The 23,647-nt window shown below is 36.9% G+C and overlaps 1 protein-coding gene across 3 annotated transcripts in view; it reads left to right on the forward strand.

The window, feature by feature from the left end:
• Positions 1-23,647, forward strand: part of ZDHHC21 (zinc finger DHHC-type palmitoyltransferase 21) — a 103,729-nt gene that overhangs the window by 12,587 nt on the left and 67,495 nt on the right. For all 3 annotated transcript variants that reach the window (XR_008629258.1, XM_055131935.1, XM_055131932.1), the window contains exons 2-6: positions 143-273; positions 5,560-5,750; positions 7,715-7,813; positions 16,887-16,998; positions 21,973-22,111. Coding sequence is in view for 2 of the 3 variants with exons in the window: in XM_055131935.1 (XP_054987910.1) it covers positions 5,597-5,750; positions 7,715-7,813; positions 16,887-16,998; positions 21,973-22,111 (504 nt within the window). In the remaining variant the exon portion in view is untranslated. The remainder of the gene's footprint in view (positions 1-142; positions 274-5,559; positions 5,751-7,714; positions 7,814-16,886; positions 16,999-21,972; positions 22,112-23,647) is intronic.

A 23,647-nucleotide genomic window follows, 5' to 3' on the forward strand; every position in this document is an offset into this window, starting at 1 on the left:
TGAACCTAATTGGGCATATGCAAGGCGAGCGCCTTAACTGTTATATTATCTCTTCAAGCCTATTTTAATATTTTAGGATTGTTATGGTTAAGGTAATTATTTACAAAAGTATGAGATACTTTTTCGTTTTGACTATTAATAGATTCTCATGAAGAACTTTTATTAAGGAGAGATCTATGTGTTGGGAAATAATAAATAAAGAATGACTCAAAGTAAAACCTCTAAATGCAAGTACCAGAAAGATTGCAACACATCTCAGTGAACTTTCAAGTGGTAAGTGTGCATTTAATTTTATATGTGAATTTATTTCTCTATCATGAGGCTTAGATTCTTAGTCCTATATTTATATACATTTAATAATTATTTATTATCAAAAATAATTGTACTTATTTCATTTTTATTTGGAACTCTTCTTGATAAACAGTCTTAGGCTTTTTTTTAGGGAAAAATATGTTATGAATCTGAGAAGCATTTTGCTGAGTTATAGATTTTAAACATCTCAACAGATATTTCTGTACTGCATATTTAAAAAAATATTGATTTTAACCACATTTCAAGTATAATACATAGTTATAGAGAAACTGAAAAAATAATTTAGTCATTTTTGTTTGTAATATTAGACCCCTAAGACTATCTCTCTCTCAGTTGTTAAAAAATTTAGAAGTACTTAATCTAAATTATTAAACTTGTAAGAACACATAAATACATATCTGTTATATGAAAACCTCTATTTTTTCTCTCCCTTTCTACTAATGGTCAGTGTCATTAGTTTGATATGTTTTATTCTATATTTTATTACTGTCCATGTGTATAGCAGTTACTGGTGCATACATACTTTTTTCCTGAGAAAGAATGCACTCTCTCTGATTCACTTTCTCCTTCCACATTTAATTGTGAAATATTTCAAACAGGAGTGGAAAAAATTTCACTGTAACATGAATGCTTATCATGTAGATTCTACAGCTAATATTGAACTAGACTTTATCACATAATTGTCCATCTCTGTCTATCCATCAACAGTTTATTGATATTTTTGGATCTATTTCAAAGTACAAATTGCAGACATCAGTATACTTCCTCCCCATCCCCGTAATATTCAGCATACATATCATTAAGTAGAGTTCAATATTAGTGTACTGTATTTTTTAAAGGTAAATTTGCATATCATGGAATGTACCTCTCTAAAGTATATGTTTGCTGACCTTTGGCAGATTCATTCACCTGTGTTTCTCCAAGAGATGTCAAGGGGGAGATTTGTATCAGCATCTCAGAAAGGTTCTGTTAATCCCTTGAACTGAATAAGCAGCATGGTAGGGCCATTTCAGTTAGGAAGAATGGAAATGGGAATATATTTTTCATATTCATGAACAGTAATAAGACCATAGTAGCTGAGATGTAGTTATATAAAACTAAGTTTAGAAATGTCCATTGGCATATTACTTGGAAATCATTTTGACCGGTTTTTATCATTTTCTGAAATCTGCATTCTGATATTAGTAGTTTTTTTAATCATATAACAGTTTTCTCTTCATAGTGACTCAAATATTCTTCGTGAGGAAAATAGGTAATGAAACATAATTTTCTAAAGGGGCAAAAAAAAGAAAGGAAGCCTCCTGCCTGGAAACTTTGAACATAGTAAATATGTATGTGATCTCATTTACTGCAGCTGAATTATAATTTCTTTTCAAAAAAAGCTTGTGATGTAGTAATTTGCATCATTAATGAAGTTAGTCACAACACTCAAGTATAGTTACCAGATAGCAATCTTAAAATATGTTGAAGAACTGGTTTGCCCACTAGTTAAATCAAAGTTTGAGTTATGAGCTCACCATTTAATATGCATATTAACATGTTGGAATCTCCAGCTAATGAAAGTATTTTACAAATGCCACCTCTAAGACCAAGTAGCAGCCTTATACTCAGTTCATTTATTGCTCAAGATCTGTAATAGTTTCTGTTCGGCCATAGCCACGCCTGGTAGATATTAACTGAGTGCGACCATCCTACAACTCTACCAGTTACATATGTCTGGTTGTAATCTGTGTGGAGCTCTTGGGAGACTACCATTTTCTTCTCTACAATTCAGTCATAAGGATTATGTGTCACTAATTGTCACTAATCAGGTATTTTTTTTTTATTTCAGCATTTTCTTAGATTATTACTTTCCTATCCTCTGCTTCATTTTCCTTGGAGATGTTTGTTCTTTTCAAGTTTGTAGTCTGTATATGTTTATTTATATCCAGGAAAAGTACACATTTTTAACTATTTCTAAGCCATTATTTTTTGTGAGTAATCTTATAAGAAAACTATATTATTTTGCATAAAGGAAAATAAAAATGGAGTTCGAAAAGGAATGAACATATGCTAGTTTTGCTCGTGTTTTACTGCAATTTTTTGTTTCTAATAGTAATATATTTGAAATAAGTAATGAAATTAGTGTGTTCTGTAATATTATTGGAATTCACATTTTTGAGTCCTGAGTAATGTGAAATGTTGAAGGAAGAAAGAAAGGTACATGAAGTTAATATTGAACATATGGACAGAGCCATAATTTCTTTTTAACACTTGCAAAACTATAAAAATAAGCCATCTTTTCAATGTTTTGCTCTTTAGGTATGTAGATAGTTTATCTTTTGTATTTGAGCACTTTTTTTGAAAATTATGATTTCAAGCTAATTAAATTGCATGCCTTTTCTTCTGTGATATTTCACTATAGGAATACAGTTTTTTTTTTCACTAGAAGTAATTGAATTTTGATTTCCCCCGCCCCCCCCAAGGCCTAGGCACTATCTCTAGTTTAGATTTCACACAAAACTGCGCATTTAGAATATTTTCTGTTTTAACATTGGGTGTTTGGTGGTGCTGCAGTTGAGTACTTGTCCATTTCTGTTGCGTTACTGTTTGCAATTTCCAGATGAGCTAGGATAGGGGTGTTTCTTTAAAATTTAGTAATTCTTAACCTTGCCCCTGCCCCTTTGTTTTGGTAACTTTTTGGCTTTAAAGTAAGTTGGCAAGGCCTCTAAAACATTCCAGAAGTGAGTGATACCTTTCCTCGGAATTGGCAGCAGATCTGGTGCAGTTAGAGGGATGCTTTCTGGTTGATCACTTAAGGAAGGGTAGATTTTTAGAGGATGCTGAGTAATACTTTAGAAAAGGAGCAGTTGTAAACCAGAAATTTTTCGGAGCCTCTCTTGTAAGGATTGGTCCCCTGAGAACTCTTCAAATGATGATGAAGTCTGTGATATAGAGTGAAAATCTAGGGGTCATCTTTAACTCTTTTTTTTTCCCTTTGTGGTCCCTAATATGCAATTACTTGTCAAGTTTGTTATTTCTTCAATTGATGTCTCTTTTAAATTGAATTTTTTTACTCACTGACTTAATTTGTCTTTAATTTTATCCGCCACATCTCAGAACTTCAGTAATTTGTTCAAAGAAGTTTAAATCTTATTTCATTAGCCCCCATCTTTAATTGATTTCTGTTACCTAATAATAAAGTCTTAGTATTTTAACATGACATCTTTGTGCCTTTTATGATATAATCCCACATTTCTTAGCACTCATGATTTATAAAAGCAGTTTTTAATACCTCCCACAAAATTTAATCTTATGTACTTCTCACTCTTCCTTTGTTTGCGGTATCACTGTCACTTTTCTTTGTCAGGATAACTTTACTTAAGACAAAACTCAGCTTTCTCCTCTACAATAAGTCTTACCCCAATTAAACTAGTCTTCTTTTTTTTCCTTTCAGATTTTCACATCTAAAAATGCCTTTTATTCACATCTGAACCACATCTCTGGAACTTATCATATTAAACTCACTTTATTACCCTCTTCCCGTAAGACTGAGCTGTCCTTTAGGCAAAGATCCTGTCTTATTCACTATCGTATTTATAATGTCTTGCAAGTAGCTGGTATTATAGAGAGGTTTCAATGAATATTTGTTGAATTGAATTCAACTCACTGCTCTCACACTGAAGTATTTTAGTAAGCTCCATGGATCAGTGCTTGCTGAATATCAGTCAGCTGGATCAGAGACACCTGGGGAGCATTTTAAAACATTTTATTGGGTTTTTTTTCCATTTTACTCCATAAATAATTATGATTCAGTAGATCTGGAATTGGCCTACGGACAGTACTTTTATTAAGCTTCTCTGATTCTGGCTTGCTTACAGATTTGAGGAACATTGGCTGGTTTCTTACTGTGTTATTCCATTATGTTTTATGTAAGAGATGTCCCGAGACCTTATATACTGATTTATTGTTCCTTTTTTTTCTTTTTGTGGGTCACACCTGGCAATGCACAGGAGTTACTCCTGGCTCATGCACTCAGGAATTACTCCTGGCAGGACATGGGGGACCATATGGGATGCTGGGAATCAAACCCAGGTCGGCCACGTGCAAGGCCACTGTGTTATTGCTCAAGTCCCTGATTTATTGTTTAAACTTTGTACTTGATAAATTTACTGATGTATAGGTATATTTTAAGTCACCATTTTTATATCTATGTACTATGTAACAGTATCTTAACTTATTTTGTCTCTTTGGGAAGTTTGATGTTTTTTGTTTGTTTGTTTTTTCTGCTTTTGGGTCACACCCGGCAATGCACAGGAGTTACTCCTGGCTCTGCACTCAGGAATTACTCCTGGTGGTACTTGTGGGACCATATGGGATGCTGGGAATTGAACCCGGTTGGCCCTGTGCAAGGCAAATGCCCTACCCGCTGTGCTATTGCTTCTGCCCCTTGATGATATATTTTAAACACTCAACTGAAAAAAAAAAAAAAGCTCTATTTCAAAAGTATGCCTCTTAAGTTGACAATAAAAAGATTAATGAGCTCTAAGTTTGGGGAAATGTGTAATTCTCTTTTCAAAATGAAAAAAAATAGATTGTGTGGCTTAAAACCAAACTAAATGTTTTGCAAAAATATTGGGGAGTAGCTTCCCTAGTGGTCTCTGGGGGTCATTCCTCGCCATATGTAGCCTGGATATGTGGGTCTGAACTTTGGACTTTGTGCGTGCAGTTCATGTGTAAGGTTTGGGCTCTATTTCTTTGGCCCAATTTCAGAAATTTTTAGTGCTCAGTGAAATTTTATAGATGTTTTCATCCATAAGTCAGGTCAAAGTGAAAAACCTCTCCAAGGTTCCTTCATATCTCTTTCTGGGTAATAAACTGGTTTGACTTGTGTTACCATAGTAATTTTATGATTAATACAACTAAATCATTTTTTCTCTTTTTGATGGCAGTGTGCAATCATTTATCTTGGGTTTACATGTGAATTTTTTTGCGGTAAAGATAGAATTACATTTAATTTCAGGAGGTAAATCCCATTTTATGCTTGATGATAGTAGTTCAGTATGAAAATTTGTTACTCCAAGTTTACAGTGGAGTCAGATTACCCTGAAACTTTGCTTTCCAAAGTATTTTATTTTAGAAAAACTAAATGAAAAACTCTACAAAGAAAACTCAGTATTGTTTTATAGTGACTAGCAACTTTGTTGTATTTCACTCAACTGCTTTTTCCCTCCATCAGTGATACTTTTTTTTCTTTTTTCCTCTCAGGACTGTCTTTTCTTGGCAGGCGGTTTAGCACTGCAGAATGGGTCTCCGGATTCACTTTGTTGTTGACCCGCATGGCTGGTGCTGCATGGGTTTGATTGTCTTTGTCTGGTTATACAATATCGTTATAATCCCCAAAATTGTCCTCTTTCCTCATTATGAAGAAGGACATATTCCAGGCATATTAATAATAAGTAAGTCCATCAACTTTTATTTATGTAGTTGTTTTTCTCATTGTTCATATATTAGAATATTATACCACTATGGTATTCTTGATGTTAATATTGCTGTTTACTGAGTTATGAATGTTTTTCATTACTATGGGGACAATACTTAGTGACATTTGGGGGCCCTGTGATGCCCGGAATTAAACTCAGAACCTCACATATGCCAGAGCATGTGCTCTACCTTTTGACCTACATCCTCTGTCTGGAAGGAGTTTTAAGATTAAGGATGATGTATATTTTTGAGAAATATGAATTTTACCATATAAAATTATTGATTGTGATATTGGTGATAATAATATTTAAACTGGATGGGGAGTTTTTAACATAGTTTATTGGTGATGTATAGCTTATGGCTAAAAGAATGAATAAGACTTAAATGATATATTTTACACATACATGGCATTTTATAGTTTTTATGGACAGTATATCATTTTGACCTGGCAGGAGCTGTGGGAAATTAATTTCTGCACAAGTGATAAAACTAACCCTTGCCATGCAATTAGTACAAAGTTAGCATCAGTACCAACTTGCCTATTACACATACCAGGCCATCTTCTCTGCTTTTCTCTCCTTCTCGATTTTCTGTTATGTAACGGCCACCCCCAGTGGTTCACAGGTTCCAGAGCTCGATCCCTACACATTCCCAACAGTTTGAGGCTTCAGTGCCAAGCCCTGTTGTTCTGGGAGACATCCTGGGGGTGCTGGAGGGTAAGGAGGCAGCAAGACTATATGGTACTGAGAATCGAACTCAAAGCCTAGAGCATGCCAGGCATTTGCTCTGCTGCTACCCTGTGGAACCGTCTTCCTGGGCCACAGAGCCAGCATAGCCCCTGAGCACCACTGGATGTGGCTCATCCCTCTCCAGGCCTCCAGAAGTTAGATGATCTTGACTGATCTGCTGTATTTTACTATTTTTCTAATTATTCATTAAAAATTATTTTTAGGGGATCCTCCTAAGTGGTGCTTAAGGGTTCTAGGGCCACTCTGGTGATACTTGGTTACCTAACCTGGTGGTTCAGTGCTAGGGCTTGAAGGCTTGAAGGTATGTCACTGCTTGTGCCCTGTAATTCTGGGGCCAGCCCAGTGGGGCTCAGGAAGCTCTAGGTAATAGTTGGCAGTGCTTAGGGGCTCAAGGGCTATACTAGGTAGTGCTCAGAGGTTATGTGGTACTGGGGGGTCAAACCAAGGTGGGGAGTAACCATGTGCCCTAATGACTATACCATCTCCTGGTTCTGGTTTTTCCTTTTCACATGCAAACATTTATCGATTTTTTTTTTTTTTGGTTTTGGGGTCACACCTGGCAATGCCCAGGGATTTCTCTTGGCTCTGCACTCAGAAATTACTCCTGGAGGTGCTCCTGGAACTATATGGTCTGTCGGGAATCGAACTTGGGTTGGCCATGTGCATGATGTGCCATATTGTCTCTCTGACCCGATTCTTTACTTTCAAATTCATCAAAAGGGGCAATCAAATGTTACTCACTCAAAGTAAGTTTTGAAGATAGCCAGTTAGAGTTAACAAAACAGTTTTTGTTTTTGCTGCTGTTATTAGTGGACTTAGAAAATGTTTTTTAAATTTTTGTCTCTACCATCATTGATAGGGAATCTCTGTCCTAGGGCCAAGGATGTGACTTAGCAGTAGAGCATGCTCCTGCCATGTGTGAAGCTCTGGGTTTGCTCCCAGTCACCCTAAACACAAACACGAAGAACCTTATGTATAATTAGTTTATCAGCTAGTGGCATGCAAAACATATTTTAAAAAGAGTACTTTAATATAGTCCTTTTGGTGGTGTTATTTGATGAGTGAAAATGACTTAACCGTGTGCTTTTGATAATTATCCTGATCATATTAAAGTGTTCAGTTTAAACTTGATGTTTGTTGACCGTGTTTGAATGGGTTTATGTTAATTTATTTTATTTTTTTCTTTTAAGTATTCTATGGAATTTCTATATTTTGCCTGGTTGCCTTAGTGAGGGCCTCAATAACTGACCCAGGAAGACTCCCCGAGAACCCTAAGATCCCACACGGAGGTATGGTATCTTTAGAGTGATCATTTTTACTGTGATGTACTTGTTAACTTGAATGCATTTTATTCCCTTGACATCTTAGTTTGATAAATATGTATGGTATGATGTCTTTATCCCTTGTATACATATATATATATATATATATATATTATGTCATTTTGAAGTATTCTCAAATGATTGATTTCCAGACTTTATTTAAAATTGCAGATCTCAAGTGACACCTTGCATCCCTCACCCTCGGACTTTCCCCTTCTGGATTTTCTTGTTTGTTAGTTGACTCACCCCCAACCCCCATAAATCTGTGATCATGTACATTTTTTTTTTTTGCTCATGGGTACGGCAGAACAGTGTCTATCACTTACTAGTTATTAGATAGTTATTTGTTGTTTATCTGAGTATCTGAGTATTTTCTTTTGAAGTGGTGCCTCACTTCAAAAGCAAAACTGAGACCCTCACACGTGGAAGCAGACACTGTATCACTAAGACACACACCTGGCTTAAGAAATTGCCTTTTTATTTAAAAAAGCAGTTTTCTTGGTGGTACCAACTTACTTATGATTTTATAAATGAGTTAGCAGTAAATAGAGTATTATGTGTATTATTCTCCAGGTGCTAACACTTTGAAAGTCTTTAATCTAGTGTCAGTTGACCTTACTGCCTAACTATTCAAACCACAAAACTAAAAAAATGGAGTGTTTGCTTTATTACATGGCAGGTATAGTTACTCTTTTTCCTGAACTTCACTTTTTGATCATTTGCCGTATAAGCTTATAGAACTCTATGCACTTTCTTCTAATGAGGAGTTTATTTGCTTATGATGTCAGTGGTTCCCAAACTCATTTGGCCTATTGCCCTTTTTTTCCCAGAAATATATTATTAAGCACCGTACCGCAAACCTGCATCCTTCAAGTGAACAAACAGAAAACACTACTAGCCAGCCCCCACCCCAGGATTGTTCCAGCAGCCGCAGGGCTGGGGGTGGTATCGCCTGCTTTGAGAAAGACTTGTACATGATAGAACCAGAATGCTTTTAATAGTAGCTCACTGGTTTTCAAGTGGGCAGCACAGTAACTCACCTAATAATTAAATCAGAGTGCCTGGAGGCGAGAGCCAAGTATCACTATTTTGGAAAGATCCTAGATAATTCCCTTGTGTAGCGAAGTCTGAGAATCAGTATAGTAATTCCTTCTGAAATTAGGTTAAGTGACAAGATTCCTACAGAACCTTCCTTATGTTCCTGATTATTGTTTTTGAGACCAATTATTTAAGAGCTTTCCTGACCTTATGGGTCTAGAGATTAAGTGGGAATAATAGGACACAATGTCTACAAGGCTGTAGAAATTTCTGAAATTTTTGTTGACTGTTGGGTTTTTCTTAGGGGACAGAGGGAGCATCACTGTCCTTTAGCAGATACTGTGTGTGAGTGCATGGTGTGTGCCTGGGCAGGCAACGGCGTCATTCTGCAGTTTGCACGGAATCTTTATTCATAACTAACCTAAAGCAAAGGCTCTATGAAATTTGTAAACACTTTATCGGCTTTAGTTCTAAAATTCACTATCCCAGAAAATCAAAGAAGCAGATTTTTTGTAACCCTAGGACCCAGTTCTGATATCTGCTTGGTTACTGGTTGTCAAATGCTCAGATGACTCCATGTGTCAGAACTGCACATCAGTGAGGAACCAGTTTGGAACTACTTGATATGGAAAACCTCATGTCTTATCTAAAGGGGGTGGTCACTCACTGCACAAATACAGCAAAATTATAAAGCAGTTCTGGTAGTTTTAGCTCTGAACATTTTTTTCAAGGGACAGCATTTCCATTTTTCATGAAAAATTTTGTGATTTTAAAAATATGGCAAATGAAAAATTTAAAAACATTAACATTTTATTTTGGGGGGGAGGTAATTCCTAATAGTATTGGGGCTAGAGAGCCTGTACAGGGGTGAAGGTGCCATCTTGCCTGACTGACCCCTTTGTCATCACTGACAACACATATGGTCCCTGGGGCACTGCCACCAGAGATCATTCTGAGCTCAGAGCCAGTTTTGGGGTGTGTGTAGGGGGTGTAACGGTAGAATATCAAAGATTATCAAAGATCAAAGAATATCAAATAGCAAATAGACTATGTCTGTGAATCCAGTTGCTTGCATGAAAACTATGCGTGACCTTAGCTAATAGACTTTAGTGACGAAGGTTGCCAGGGCATCTTGCTGAGTATTTGGATGTCAGTTACTATGTCTGGTTTTAGCTGACATTTTGACATTTAGAGGTTTTTGTTTTGTTTTGTTTTAATACATCACACAGTTGTCATAATGCTACAGTGAGACCAAATCTTTTCCCATATTGTTTACCATGGCTCTATGTAATTTTAACTTTTTAACTTTATTTTTTGAGCTTTGATTTGGGGAAAATTATTGTCATGTACATTTTGTTATTGTTTCCCTAATTATCTTGGGCCTTGGTAGTAGCTCAGGAGTTAGGGGTGCCTGAATTGGATGCGCAGGGTCCCAAGTTTGATGTTTGTCGTTGCATGGCTCCCATTTAACTTTGGCATTGGAATTCTCCAAACTCTACCAGTAATGTCCTAGTAGCCAACGCACTGCTGGACCCTAGAATTGAGCTGTCCGCCCTGGATGGCCAGGTATTGCTCGGAGTGAGTCTGTGCCTCTGAGTACTGCTTGAGAAGCCCCCGATTTTTCTTTTTTTAAATTACTGAAAAAGTAATGCAGCATGACTAAAGAATTATACAGAATAATGACATTTATTTTACGGTAGAATAATTTCATATATTTATTCAAAAAAGGAAATAGTGATATTAGGGATAAGCCCTAATCTTTCATATTTTATTTTGTATTTTGGGTTCTAGGGTTTGGGGGCCATTTCTTGTAGCCCTTGGGGTTTACATCCATACCAGGTAGTGCTCAGGGGACTGTTGGTTGCTCCTCCATCTGCTTCATTCTTTCGAACTGTCTCTCAGCCCTACTTTCATTTCTAATCATTTTTATTGAATTACTGGGAAATTTTATGCCATTCTGTTCTCTAACGAAACAGTAACTTTAGTGTCTGTGACCTTATTCAGATTAATTAATATCTATAGCACTCAAATGATTCAACTGCATGTTTGAAATAAATAAATATTACTTTCATTTTCAGTGTCTTGTGTCACCTCATCATTTTTGTCACTGTTGGAGTTACTTAAACCCACATTATGAAGAATCTCCTAGTTTTTAAAACTATGCTGCATTTTAAAATTATCTCATACCATCCCTTGAAATTTTATCCCAAACTGTAAAGATGGTTGTGTTATTAGTGATCAGGATCTGGAAAGTGATCTGTAAGAGACACTGGTATTTATCCCCTACCAAACCTTGTATTGATTTTGGCATTTTCAAGTTCTAATTTGCTTATATTGTAAACAACTTCAAGTAGGTTTGGAATTAGTTTTTTTTTAATGTGTTGATTATTTCTTCCTTTAGAAAAATATCTTTTTTATTTTTGTAACAACTATAATTTCATTGGGGTTTCTCTCCTGCAAGCATTTATTTTATATTGTTGGATTGCTAATGCGAAGTCTTAGAAATACTCCTCAGACATATGTCTTGGAGAGTGTATTTATTAATCTTCAAGATGTATTTGCGCATGAGTAAACCCTGAGAGGGATAGGGAAAAGACTAAGAAGTGTTTTAGAGGTATGTAGAATAAGTTAAACTGAGTGGATGGTTTTCTTGCTACCCAAGGGAAAATCACACACGATACTTTGAATTTCTAGGTATTTGCCGTAGCTTTTTCTTTTTTCTCTAAACACGTAGGGTGTGTGTGTGTGTGTGTGTGTGTGTGTGTGTGTGTGTTTGTGAGAGAGAGAGAGAGAGAGAGAGAGAGAGAGAGAGAAAGTCTGTAAATTGTGCATTTTATATTCTTGTTTTAGATACTTGTATAATATCTTAATACTCAACTGAAGGAACTCTCCTACTCTTTAGTCATGAAGGTTGCCAGGGCATCTTGCCGAATATCATCATCTTGCTGATTATTTAAATACATTTATGACTCAGACAAGTCATCAGCAAATTCTTGATTGTTAAATGGGCCAGATGGTAAATATTTTCAGTTTCATGAACCATATTTTTGGTTATAGTGTCTCCGTTAAAACTCTTCAACTCTGCCATTGTAAGACAAGAGCAGTCATCAATAATGGCTTTAAATGAGTGGGCATAGTTGCCTTCAAACAAAACTTTATGAACACTAAAATTTGAATACTGTGATTTTTATATGCCACAAATAAAATGGTGACTATGATTATGATAATTATTTTTACTGTTTTCCCCCCAATCATATAAATTTTTATAAATTATAGAAACCATTCCTAGCTCACAGGGCATATAAAAACACAGGTGGTGGACTAAATTTGCCCTACCAGTCGCTAGTACAGACTACAAAATTAGAGGCTTTCTCTGATGATAGAAAAAAAAGCTCTTCTCCGAAGATGCGGCATTCTAGGTCTGAAATAAGTCATTGATTCTCTAGGAAATGATCTGCTGATTTCTCTAAAACGACCTAAAATGAATAGAATGTATTTATATTTTAAGTCTCTTATTTAAGAACATAATGTAGTTTTTTTTTTTTTATGTTGTCTGTTAATGAAAATTGACTCACCAAAGAGAATTGCTTCCTGACTGCTCTTTGCAATGCAGTCTTGTGCCTGGTGACAGTGTTTGAGTCAGCGTGGGCCAGAGATGTGACAGTAGTCTCAGCACTGCCTGGAGGCGCAGTAGCCTCCCCGCGTATGTGGGGGTCCTACAGGCAGTGTTTCTGTAGCTGCAGCAGCAGCCCTGTCTACCTCCCATTCACTGCCTTTTGATATCACCATTGTCTCTTGCCCTTCATTAATTTTGGGTTGTTTTTTTCATCAGTGCCCTTATGCATACAAAATACCCTCAACCTTGCCATTAAGAGGTCACCTGACTGACCCGGAAATGAAATCAAAGGGTGATCAAAGACTGTGGGAGGTGGAAAATCAGGGGTGATATTTCTGGCCAGTCAGACATGTCCCATCCACCAGAATTGTGATATTGAGGAAATAAAGGATCAAATGACAGAGCCTGTTAAACGATTTACTTTGTTGATAGCAGCAAGACTAACAACAGTTTGAGAAAGGCTTGTAGAGATGTAGAGAAACTTCAGTGACATAGATTTCAGATCAGAGAGAATGTCATTAAGAACTGTAACAATTATGATCAAAGGAAAAAGTTTGTGATAATTGAAGGAAAAGGCTGAACCTGACGACAGTGAAGGTTTTACTGCTAGCTCTGCGTTTTGCGAATTTAACAGTTATGATTCATTATATAATGTGAAAATGAGTGGTATATTTGTGAGTGCTAATGTAAAATACTTGGAAACTCTGGATAGCTCTTTGTGGAGAATTACTGAGCAAGCAAATCCTCATTGTGGATGGAACCTGGCAAGGGATGCCCACAAAGACTTGACTCCATGAGGTGGCTATGTTAATGCCAGCTTTCCAGGCATTAAGCACAGGATAACAGTCTTGCCTGGAGACAGTGTTTCAGGCTACAAATTAAAACCCTTTGTTATCTGGCACCGTGAGAATACAGAAGTCTTCAAGCATAACACTATGCACACAGCAAGTGTAGTACAGGAGCAATAAGGAGTCATGGACGACCTAATTCCTTCCTCTTCTAAGTTAGTCTTCTAAATTACTGTGCCAAAGAAATGGAGAAGTACTGTTTGGAGAATAACTTAAGTTTGATGACGTTCACACAATGAAGACATTGCCTAATAATACATTTCCTGGAAGTAGTCCCTTTATTAAGTAACACAGGATTGACTATAAAGTCAATTTTTTTGACCTTGGGATGTGGACACAGCTAGCTTTTCACATCTGGGCTGTGGAAAGAAAACTTATGTGCATGTGACATTGTGCTGCATTTCGTATTAAATGAGTTTTCATTTCTCTTATGCCAACACTTGCTTAACTGTGTTTCAAATAAGCTTTAATATTGCTTCTATTTCATGTGATGTTTTTCATTTAAATGAAAAGAGTAAGTGAGAAATGAAAGAGAATTTTATCTTAAAATGAAGGTTTAGGGTTGGGGTATACCTTAGTGTTAGAGCTCTTGCCTCACAAGGATGAGGCCCTGAATTCAATCTCCAGTGATACAAAGAAAAAATAATTAAAGTGAAAGTTTTAAATTAAAACGATAGTAAGAGAAAAATTTTCTCATTTCATACTGGAGCTAACAGTTTGTTGGAGGGTTTATTCAAACTTTATTGATTTCTCCAGAAACAACTATAGCAGAATGTTTTTTCAACACTTTCCCCCACTTAAAATTCCTTATGTTGGGCCCAGCAAGTAGCTGAAAGGGCTGGAGTGCTTGCTTCAAATGAAAGGCATCCAGGTTCTATTTCCAGCACTGCATGGTGCCCCAAGCAGTTGTCATTCAAAAAAAAAAAAAGAGAAAATATGGGGCCAGAAGATGGAACCTTGCCTTGCATGCAGCCAGTCCTGGCATTGTCTCTTATCTCTGAGGACTGAGTCCTGGGTGGAGCACCAGGAATGAGCCCTGAGTGCAGAGCCAGGAGTAAGTCCTGAGCACCACTGGATATGGCTCAAAAAAACAAAACAAAACCCAAAACACTATATAAAATAGAAAAATTCTAGCAATTGGCTTATAGCGTAGGGTTATGATAGTACAAGTTTGGTCCCTGGTGCCACATGACCTCACTGATGATTGTTCCCTGGAGGTCGAGTAGGCACTCCAGGGCCCTAGCACTGAATCAGTAGCAGGGTTGGGTGAGAGTTGCAGGGACGGGCCTCTGAGCCTCCCTTCCCACTAAGATTCCGCTATGTTGATAATGTTGGGGGAAGGTGAAAGAAACCTGGCAACGCTCAGGAGTTACTCCTGGCCTCTGAGCTCAGGGATCATTCTAGCACATTCAGGCGACCTTATGGGATGCTAGGGATTGCCATTGCCAGACATTAGGGATTAAGACAGGATATTCCTTTTGATTGTTTATGTGTTTCTATTTGATTTTGGGACCACAACTGGCTGTGTCCAGGATTCACCCCTGGAAATGCTTGGGGGTTCAGATGTGATGTAGCTTTAGCTGTGCTTGATGGCATGCAAGGCAAGCACCCTAACTTCAAGACAGGGTATCTTTTACAATTCCTGTTATCTTCTTTTCAGAATCTTTTGTTTTAAAATAATAGTTTTTTATGTTTTACTAATAGTAAACATTAGTGACACTAAATATACTAAATGTTTCACTTAGTATTTACATCTAAGTCTGTATATAATAATATTGATTCAGTCTGAATATGGGAATTAGGTTATTTTCTTATGTCTATACTTTTAATGAACTTAGCTTTAGTTTAAACATGAGTAATACAATTTTTAAGAATTTTATAAACGTAAAATTCTCTTCTCAAATGGAAAGACTATATATTGAGTATTACATAGCAGTTGTTTGGTTTTGGTTAGGTGACTATTCCATTCTACCAAGGTAGTTTCAGTGGTTTGTTTAGAATAATCGCTAATGGAAACAAAAAGCTTTTCTCTCATTTCTTAAAACATTTTTTTTCTTTTTTGGCTACAGAACTAAATAGTATTTTCTCTTAACATGGGCTAGATTCCTGGGGGTGAAGTGATAGTACGGTGGTAGGGCACTTGTCTTGCATGCTGCTGACCTGGAGTCAATCCCTAGCATCACGTATGGTCCCCCAAACGTGATAGAATGATCCCTGAGCTCAGAGGCCAGGAGTAACTCCTGAGCATTGCCAGGTTTCTTTCACCTTCCCCCAAATTCTTGTATTCATCACTTCTGAAACTATTCTGATACCTTTAAACCCCTTTGGTGTCTTTCTCCAATCTTACCTTATGCGTATTCCCAATTGATTTGCTGTTAGTAAGAAAGAAAATTTGGGACCATGGGACAGATCTCTAAGGGCTAGAGTGGATGCTTTACATGTGGGGAGCCCCACATGTAAATAATTGACACTTAGTTTTCCCTGAGCTCTGCCAGGTGTGAACCTCCACCCAAATAATTTTGGGAAGGTAAGGGATTCCATCTCTATTTTTCTTATGAGTTTATAGGATTTATTTTAACTTACTAATTTATGAAACTATTTCTCAATCTTGTTTTGTTGTTCAGAAAGAATGGGGATGGGGGAATTCCATACCCAGTGGTTCTTAGGACTTACTCCTGGCTCTGCACTCCTGGTGGGGTTCAGGGGATCATAGGGGTGCCAGGGATCAAACCCGGGTTGGCTGCATGCAAGAAAAGTGCCCTGCCCCTATTCTTCAGGGCATACATGTTCTTTAAATATGTTTGGGTTGGGATGGAGTGATAGTACAGCGGGTAGGGCGTTTGCCTTGCACTCGACCGACCTGGGTTCAATCCCTGGCCTCCCATATGGCTCCCCAAGCACCGCCAGGAATAATTTCTGAGTGCAGAGCCAGGAGTAACTCCTGAGCATCGCTGGGTGTGACCCAAAAATGAAAAAGAAATGTTTGGGTAGTAAAATTATAGAAACTCTTCTGTTTAAATTGTTTTTAACAAAATAATTTATGGTTTTGTTATAAAATTTTACTTACCATTCTAGCAGTATGTCCCACCCCCAAATATGTTGTGTTTCTGTCCCTTAGTTTGTGTTCTGTCCCTTATTAATAGTGTCTTGTTTTTGCAAAATTCAAAATTAGATGCCTACAAAATGAAACACCCATAGGCAAGGGTAACGCCATTTTTGGCAAACACATTTAAGCTGGAGATTTAGAAGCGGCAGCATTGCTTAGATATCAAACATTTCCTATAAAATATTTAAAAAAAATTTTGTTTTGGGGACCACTGTCAGTGCTCAGGTCTTACTTCTGGCTTTGTGCTTCAGGATCCCTGGAGCTTTGGGACACCATATGGGATGCCAGGGATCGAACCTGGCTCTCCCAGTTCAAGGCAAGCAACTCTGCCCATGAGACGGTCTCTCTGCCCTCGCCTTACGATATTTTAAAGTTGTTAACTTTCACCATACTTCTTGGCCTTCACTAATGAATTTTGATTTCTCTTTTTAGAAAGGGAGTTCTGGGAATTATGTAACAAGTGTAATTTGATGAGACCAAAGCGTTCCCATCACTGCAGCCGTTGTGGCCACTGTGTTAGGAGAATGGATCATCACTGTCCATGGTAAGAAATGGGTAATTCACCTTTAAGAAAATTGTGAAAAATTGGGGCTGGAGTGATAGCACAGCGGGTAGGGCGTTTGCCTTGCACGCGGCCAACCCGGGTTCGAATCCCAGCATCCCATATGGTCCCCTGAGCACCGCCAGGGGTAATTCCTGAGTGCAGAGCCAGGAGTAACCCCTGTGCATCGCCAGGTGTGACCCAAAAAGCAAAAAAAAAAAAAAATGTGAAAAATAGAGCTGATTACTTAAGAGTTTCAATCAAATGTTATCCTATACTGATTAATAAGTAACTACTAAGGATACCTTTATTTCATCATATGATCCTGTTAACTCCCAAAGTAATTTTACAAGTTATCATAATCTTTTTTGAAACTTGTATGCATAGAAAACAAAAAACTGTGCTTAAGTGTATAAGAATTCTAAGGTGGGCATATTAAATAAGGCAATGTATATAAGACAGTGCAGTATCTGACACGTAAAAAGCAATTAAAAATTAAAGTTTCTACTTGTAATAAACCACATACGTCACTTGGGTTGTGTTTCTGTTTTTATTCACTTAAATAAAAATTAACACAGATCACGTACCCTGGTACCTTTCTCCTGCTTAGAACCTCTTAGTATTTGTGTTAACTATAGGAATAACCCTTACACGTATGTTGGGTGTGTCATTGGTGTAGTTAGCCTATTCTACTGAACTGCCAACATTTTTTTGTCAATAGGGGGCTCTCTTGTAATATTTAAAGAAAACATTCAGTTGAGAAATAGAATTCTGAAAACAAATGCTGTGAAAACTCTGCATTGTATCTCATTTCAAAGCTGTCACAAAAATCTGTGAACAAGATATTGTATTTAATTCTGTTTTCCTAGCATGGGATTGCTGTATAAATATTTAAACTGGTATAATGTGGCACTTTATAAATATCTACATACATATATTTATGTTTGTACACACATGCATGCATATATACAAAGTTAATTACACAATGGACTTTGTAAATTTATAGTTGCATTTTTCTAAAGTTGACTCAAGGGTAGAGTTTAGCTTTGTCTTAGACTGTTAATGTAGAGTTTTCCTTATTTTTGGTGACATTCTGATAGCACAAGTTAATATTAGCACACTTACTGGAAATTTGGCTTTTGTTATTAGAGAACTATTTCAATAGAGTGTAGTTTCTGGGATTAACATTTTGGATAGCATCACTTTGTTACTATATATAATTTTTTGATGTCTTAATTCTGTTAACAGGATAATATAGTGTACACCTTATAGTTGATGTTTTAAAATTGTACCTTGAATTTAACAAGTTGGTTCATAAGTGATTTTTCTAAATATCAAAGATCTGCTTATAGTTGCAATAGAAATAGAAAGTACTTTTGTGGGTATTTTTGGGGGGACGGTGTTATACCTGGTGATGCTTGGGGGCTGCCCTAATCACTTATATATACACATATAATATATGTACATATACATATATATGTGATTGGAGGGGTCATTCCTAAGGTGCTTGGGGGACTGTGGGTGCTGGGGCTCAGACCCAGTCCTCCCTCATGCAAAGCATGTATTCTGCTAGTTGAGCGATCTCTCTGACCCAAGAAATACAATTTTTTTAAGTAATAAGGTAAAAGTTGTATTTAGGTAAGTGGTAATCACACCAGAAACACTAATTTTTTATGTTCTTAAGAGTAATATTTTTGTTTTTATGAAGTCACTTTTGGTAGCATAGCTTGGACCATGCTATGCTGGGGAGCAAAATCCAGGGCTCCTGTGCACAAACCATGCATTCCAGTCCTTTGTGCCATCTCCCTTGCCCTAGAGTAAGTTTTTTTTTTTTATTATTAAAAACATGTTCTCTTTAGTGGTAATGAGCAATATAAATAAATTATTGTGGGCCTGCTACAGGGCAGGCTCGAGGGGTGGTTGGGATAATGGAGACTGGCGGAGGAAAGGTGACAGTGGTTGTAGGATTGGCGTTGGAATATTGAATGCCTATAACAAATCATCATGAGCAACTTTGTAAACCACAGTGTTTGAAGTGGAAAATAAATTTTAAAAAGAAAAATATATGTTTTCAGTATTGTTGAAGGTTAGTAGTTCCTTTGAAACTAATGCAGTAATCTACTAATTTAAGAATAAAGCAATAAGCAATCAATTAGGAAATGTTTAGTATTTTAGAGATCTTTAATATTAATTTTAAGGACTAAAGACTAAGTTGGTGACTATATATTTTAACATATATTTTAAATTGGGGTGATTCCTTTGTTTCTTGGCCTCTTGCTTCCATAGATTTAATTGGCTTCTCAGAATGATGGTGGAAGCATAAGGGAAAGTAGGTAGGGTTGGAGTATAGTAAAGAGGATAGGCTAGGAAGCTTAATTGGTTTAGGAATTAGCATGGTTACGTTCCCTAATAGAGCACTGCAGAGAGATTCTGAGAATGAAGAAACATACAATGTAACCTGCCAGCAGAGAATTTCTGATACACTCACAAATCACATCTTAACTGCCCACCATCACCTTCAGAGATTTTGTGTTTCTGATGCTAAACAGTTTGTTATGCAAAGAAGTCTTAGGTCTGTCTAAATTAAATAAGTTAGTTTTCTTTAAAGGTTAGGAATGCCAGAGGAACCCTGCTTAGGTGAGTCCCTCTTGTACTATGAGAAGCTTCCTTCCCTTTTTCCTTTTTCCTTTTCTAAAAACAAAACAAAACACGCACACATATACATATATATGTACACATATCCATATATGTACATGTGTATACATATGTACATGTACATATATATGTCACTGTCACTGTCATACCGTTGCTCATCGATTTGCTTGAGCGGGCACCAGTAACGTCTCCACCGTGAGACTTGTTATTGTTTTTGGCATATTGAATGCGCCACGAGTAGCTTGCCAGGCTCTGCCGTGTGGACAAGATTCTCTTGGTAGCTTGCCGGGCTCTCCAAGAGGGATGGAGGAATCAAACCTGAGTTGACCACGTGCAAGGCGAATACCCTACCCACTGCGCTATCACTCCAGCCCACATATATATGTACATATATATATATATATATTTTTTTTTTCCAAATAAGATACAGGGTTCGGGGTGAAAATTCTTTGATTGTAACAAGTTTTTATAGAATCAAGTTTTGGGAGCAGGAAGGATGGGATGAGGATGCTCATTTTTCCAGCAGCATCTTTTGAAATTTATTTCTGAACTCATACATAAGCATATGTCTTTGAAAACCCTGATTGTAAGTAATAAAGCACAAGAAAAATTGTAGTTTAAAACATATGAGCTCTTAAGCCTAAGGCATGCCTTTAAAATTTTTTTTCAGTTCAGTTCTTTATTATACTTTTCAAAAAGTTGTTATAACATTAAAATAACAATGACAGCGTTCTAATAAAACTGACCAGAGTTGGTACAGTGGGTAGGGTGCTTGCCTTGCTGACCCACTGTGCTATCACACTGGTAGTACACACTGGTAGAGTGTGGCCAACTCAAATTTGATCCCCGGCATCCCATGTGGTTCCCCACGCACCACCAAGAGTCGTTTCCTGAGTGCATAGCCAGGGGTAACTCCAAAACAAAAACAACAACTACAAAAACTGACAACATCTTAAAATGCAAACTTTATGCAAAGTAATTAAAAATTTCGAACTAGGAGTTTCTGCTGAATTATAAAGCATTGTAAGTTTGTGTGAATAGATGTGGAAGAAAAAAATACCCAGTTTGCATTAGCCCTGAAAATTTTGGAATTATAACATTAATCCTTTCTTCCCTAGTTAGGATTCTCTGTTGTTTTAGTGTAGCTCCTAGAATTTGTTTGTTTGCAGAAGGAGAGTCTGTTGTTTGGATCACATTGATGGTGCCCCAGGCTTACTCCTGGTTCCTTCATGCACAGGAATTTCTCCTGCTGGTGCTCAGGGCACCATACACAGTACAAGGGATTCAAATTAGCTTCAGGCATGTGTGCCAGGCAAGCATCTTATCTTATTATTATTTCCCCCCCCCCCCGAAGTAAAACAGATTTTATTTGGAGGGTTTTTGAAGGTGTGGAGGGGGAGAGAGTGAGAAAGAGAGAGAGAGAATAACATGCTCAATAGAGAATGCAGGCTTCTCCAAGGGCAGAGAGAGCCACTACACACACCGCAGCATTAGACAGGAAAGCATGGAAGTCCCCATCTCAAGCAGGGAGATGCGGGTGACACATGTGCTCAGGCACCACATGGACAAAAGCAGCACATGCACCACATCTTATCTTCTTTACCATCTTCCTGGCTGTCTCTAAGGATTTGCAAATCACGTTGATGTACCTTTATTTTCTGTATCTAAGGATAAGTTTTAAGTCAGAAAAGTAGCAGAGGACCGGAGCAATAGTTCAGCAGATAGGGTGTTTGCCTTGCACACAGCCAACCCCAGTTAGATCCCCGTATCCCATATGATCCCCGAGCACTGCCAGGAGTAATTCCTGAGCATTGCCAGATGTGACCCCAAAAGCCAAAAAAAAAAAAAAGCGGGTACTTAGCAATTATGTCAGAGGGACACATTTATGTGATCTCACTCTGAATCATTCAGATTGCTCTTCATGGCTAGAATGCTGTAGTCGTTATACACAGGAGAGGATTTTATTGTCATGTACACTGTTTTCTCACTGTACATACTCTGACAAGTGACTCGACTCCTTTGTTCCTGTTTCCGTATCAGTGAAACAGAAGAGATATCTGCTCTTCCCCCTCCCATTGTTAGTTATTGTTAGTTGGAGAGAGATCATCTATACTGGCTTTTTTAGTCAAATAAAATAAAAGTCCTTTATAAATGTGAGGGAGAATTTATGTTTATCTTTTCCTACGTACTCTTTTTATCTGAATACCTTCAGCAGAATTTCATGAAGTTAAGCATCTATGAAATTGTTTTTAGTTTACCAATCCACAAATTACAGTCTTCCTACAGCTTAAAATATTGTTTCTTTTTTATTCTTTTCTTTAGGATTAACAATTGTGTTGGTGAAGATAATCATTGGCTTTTTCTGCAGTTGTGTTTCTACACTGAACTTCTTACTTGTTATGCACTGATGTTTTCTTTCTGCCATTATTACTACTTTCTTCCACTGAAAAAGCGTAACTTGGTAAGAAATGTTTATATCCACTAATGTTAGAGCAGCTGTAGTACAATTACTACAGTCAATTAACATACATTGATTCCTTTAAGGGCATAATATTGAAAACAAAACAACTAAAAAAAAAATAAACCTCCCACATTGGTGAAAGAATATCTTGGTATTAAGAAAGAAATCCCCAATCCCCAGTTGACATTTTCTTTTAATCAAATCCACTTATGATAAAATCTGAGTATTGCATAACCTTCGAAAAACAGCATCTTATATATATTGCAATATGTATATTTTGTTTTGAAAACATCTGCCATGATGGAAAAGGGAAACGTGTTTATTTACTTTGTATTTCTTTTCAGGAACAGTTCTCAAATGGAGTATTAAGTACTGCAGAACAAATAAATTCTCCCTCCTCTGATTTCAAAAATAATGACTAGATGCATTTTCAGGATGATTAAAATTTTTTTCTATATGTGTATAGATACGCACATATATATGTATATAATTTGTGGCATGTCTTCTCATTTGTTTTTGGGTGGCTTCCCGAGTGGTGCTTGGGTAAAGGACGGGGCCAAGGGCTACTTCCAGCCAGACTCTGTAGCATTGGGGGTCTGGCAGTTTGGTGCTTGGACTAGCAATCCAGACCCAGTGATTCCCACCCTCTGAGTGTTCTTCCAAGCTGTACTTTTCCTCTTTATTGTGGAACTACATTAGATATTAATAAGACTTGCTCAAAATTGTGACCATTAGTGGTGGTGGTGACAGTAATCATAGCAGGAATTTTGGAATCTGACTGTCAACACTATGCTATGGGTGTCTTTTTCTAACTCTTTCATATAATGGAATCATATAAGATGGATGTGATTATCCTCTACTTCATTCCCTTTCCCCTACTGCATTTATAAAGGAGGAAATGGGTTATTTTCTGAGGTTAAAGTTACCGAGTTCACAAATCGAAGAAATGATTATTCAACTGGTTTTAGCTTTAGAAATGAACTTGATATCTCATGCACGTGTGTGTGTGTGTGTGTGTGTGTGTGTGTGTGTGTGTGTTTCTCTGACCTTGTTTGTGTAATTTCTGTGCAGCGTTGGTACAGGATCCTAATCATGTGTTTTCTTTAGATTTGGGTTGTATTCTTAAAACACCTTTTGTATGTGAGTGTGTATATGAGAGAGGGATGAAGGGGAACATGAACAATACACATGAGTGAATGTGAGAAAGCATTGTTGGAAAAGAGGGCAGAAAAAGTATAGAATGACTTATAGAGAAGTTGGGGAGATATTTTAGAACTGTTGTTACTATGTAAATCCTTTTACTAAAAATAAATTCAGTGATAATACATACAGTTAAATTTTGAAATAGAGAAGAAAGTGAGGAAATTTTTAAAGTTCTGTATATCTAGATACTTCGATTTTAAAGTTCTGTATATTTAGATCTTTTTGAATACTTGATTTTTTTTACAGTTAAAGAGAATAGTTATGATTTGTTGCTTGGCTGCATGTATTAGTGGGATTTTGTAGTGAGTAAGCTAATTAACAATTGAGCAATTA

This window comes from Sorex araneus, chromosome 1 (assembly GCF_027595985.1).
Source record: "Sorex araneus isolate mSorAra2 chromosome 1, mSorAra2.pri, whole genome shotgun sequence".
Lineage (NCBI taxonomy): Eukaryota > Metazoa > Chordata > Mammalia > Eulipotyphla > Soricidae > Sorex > Sorex araneus.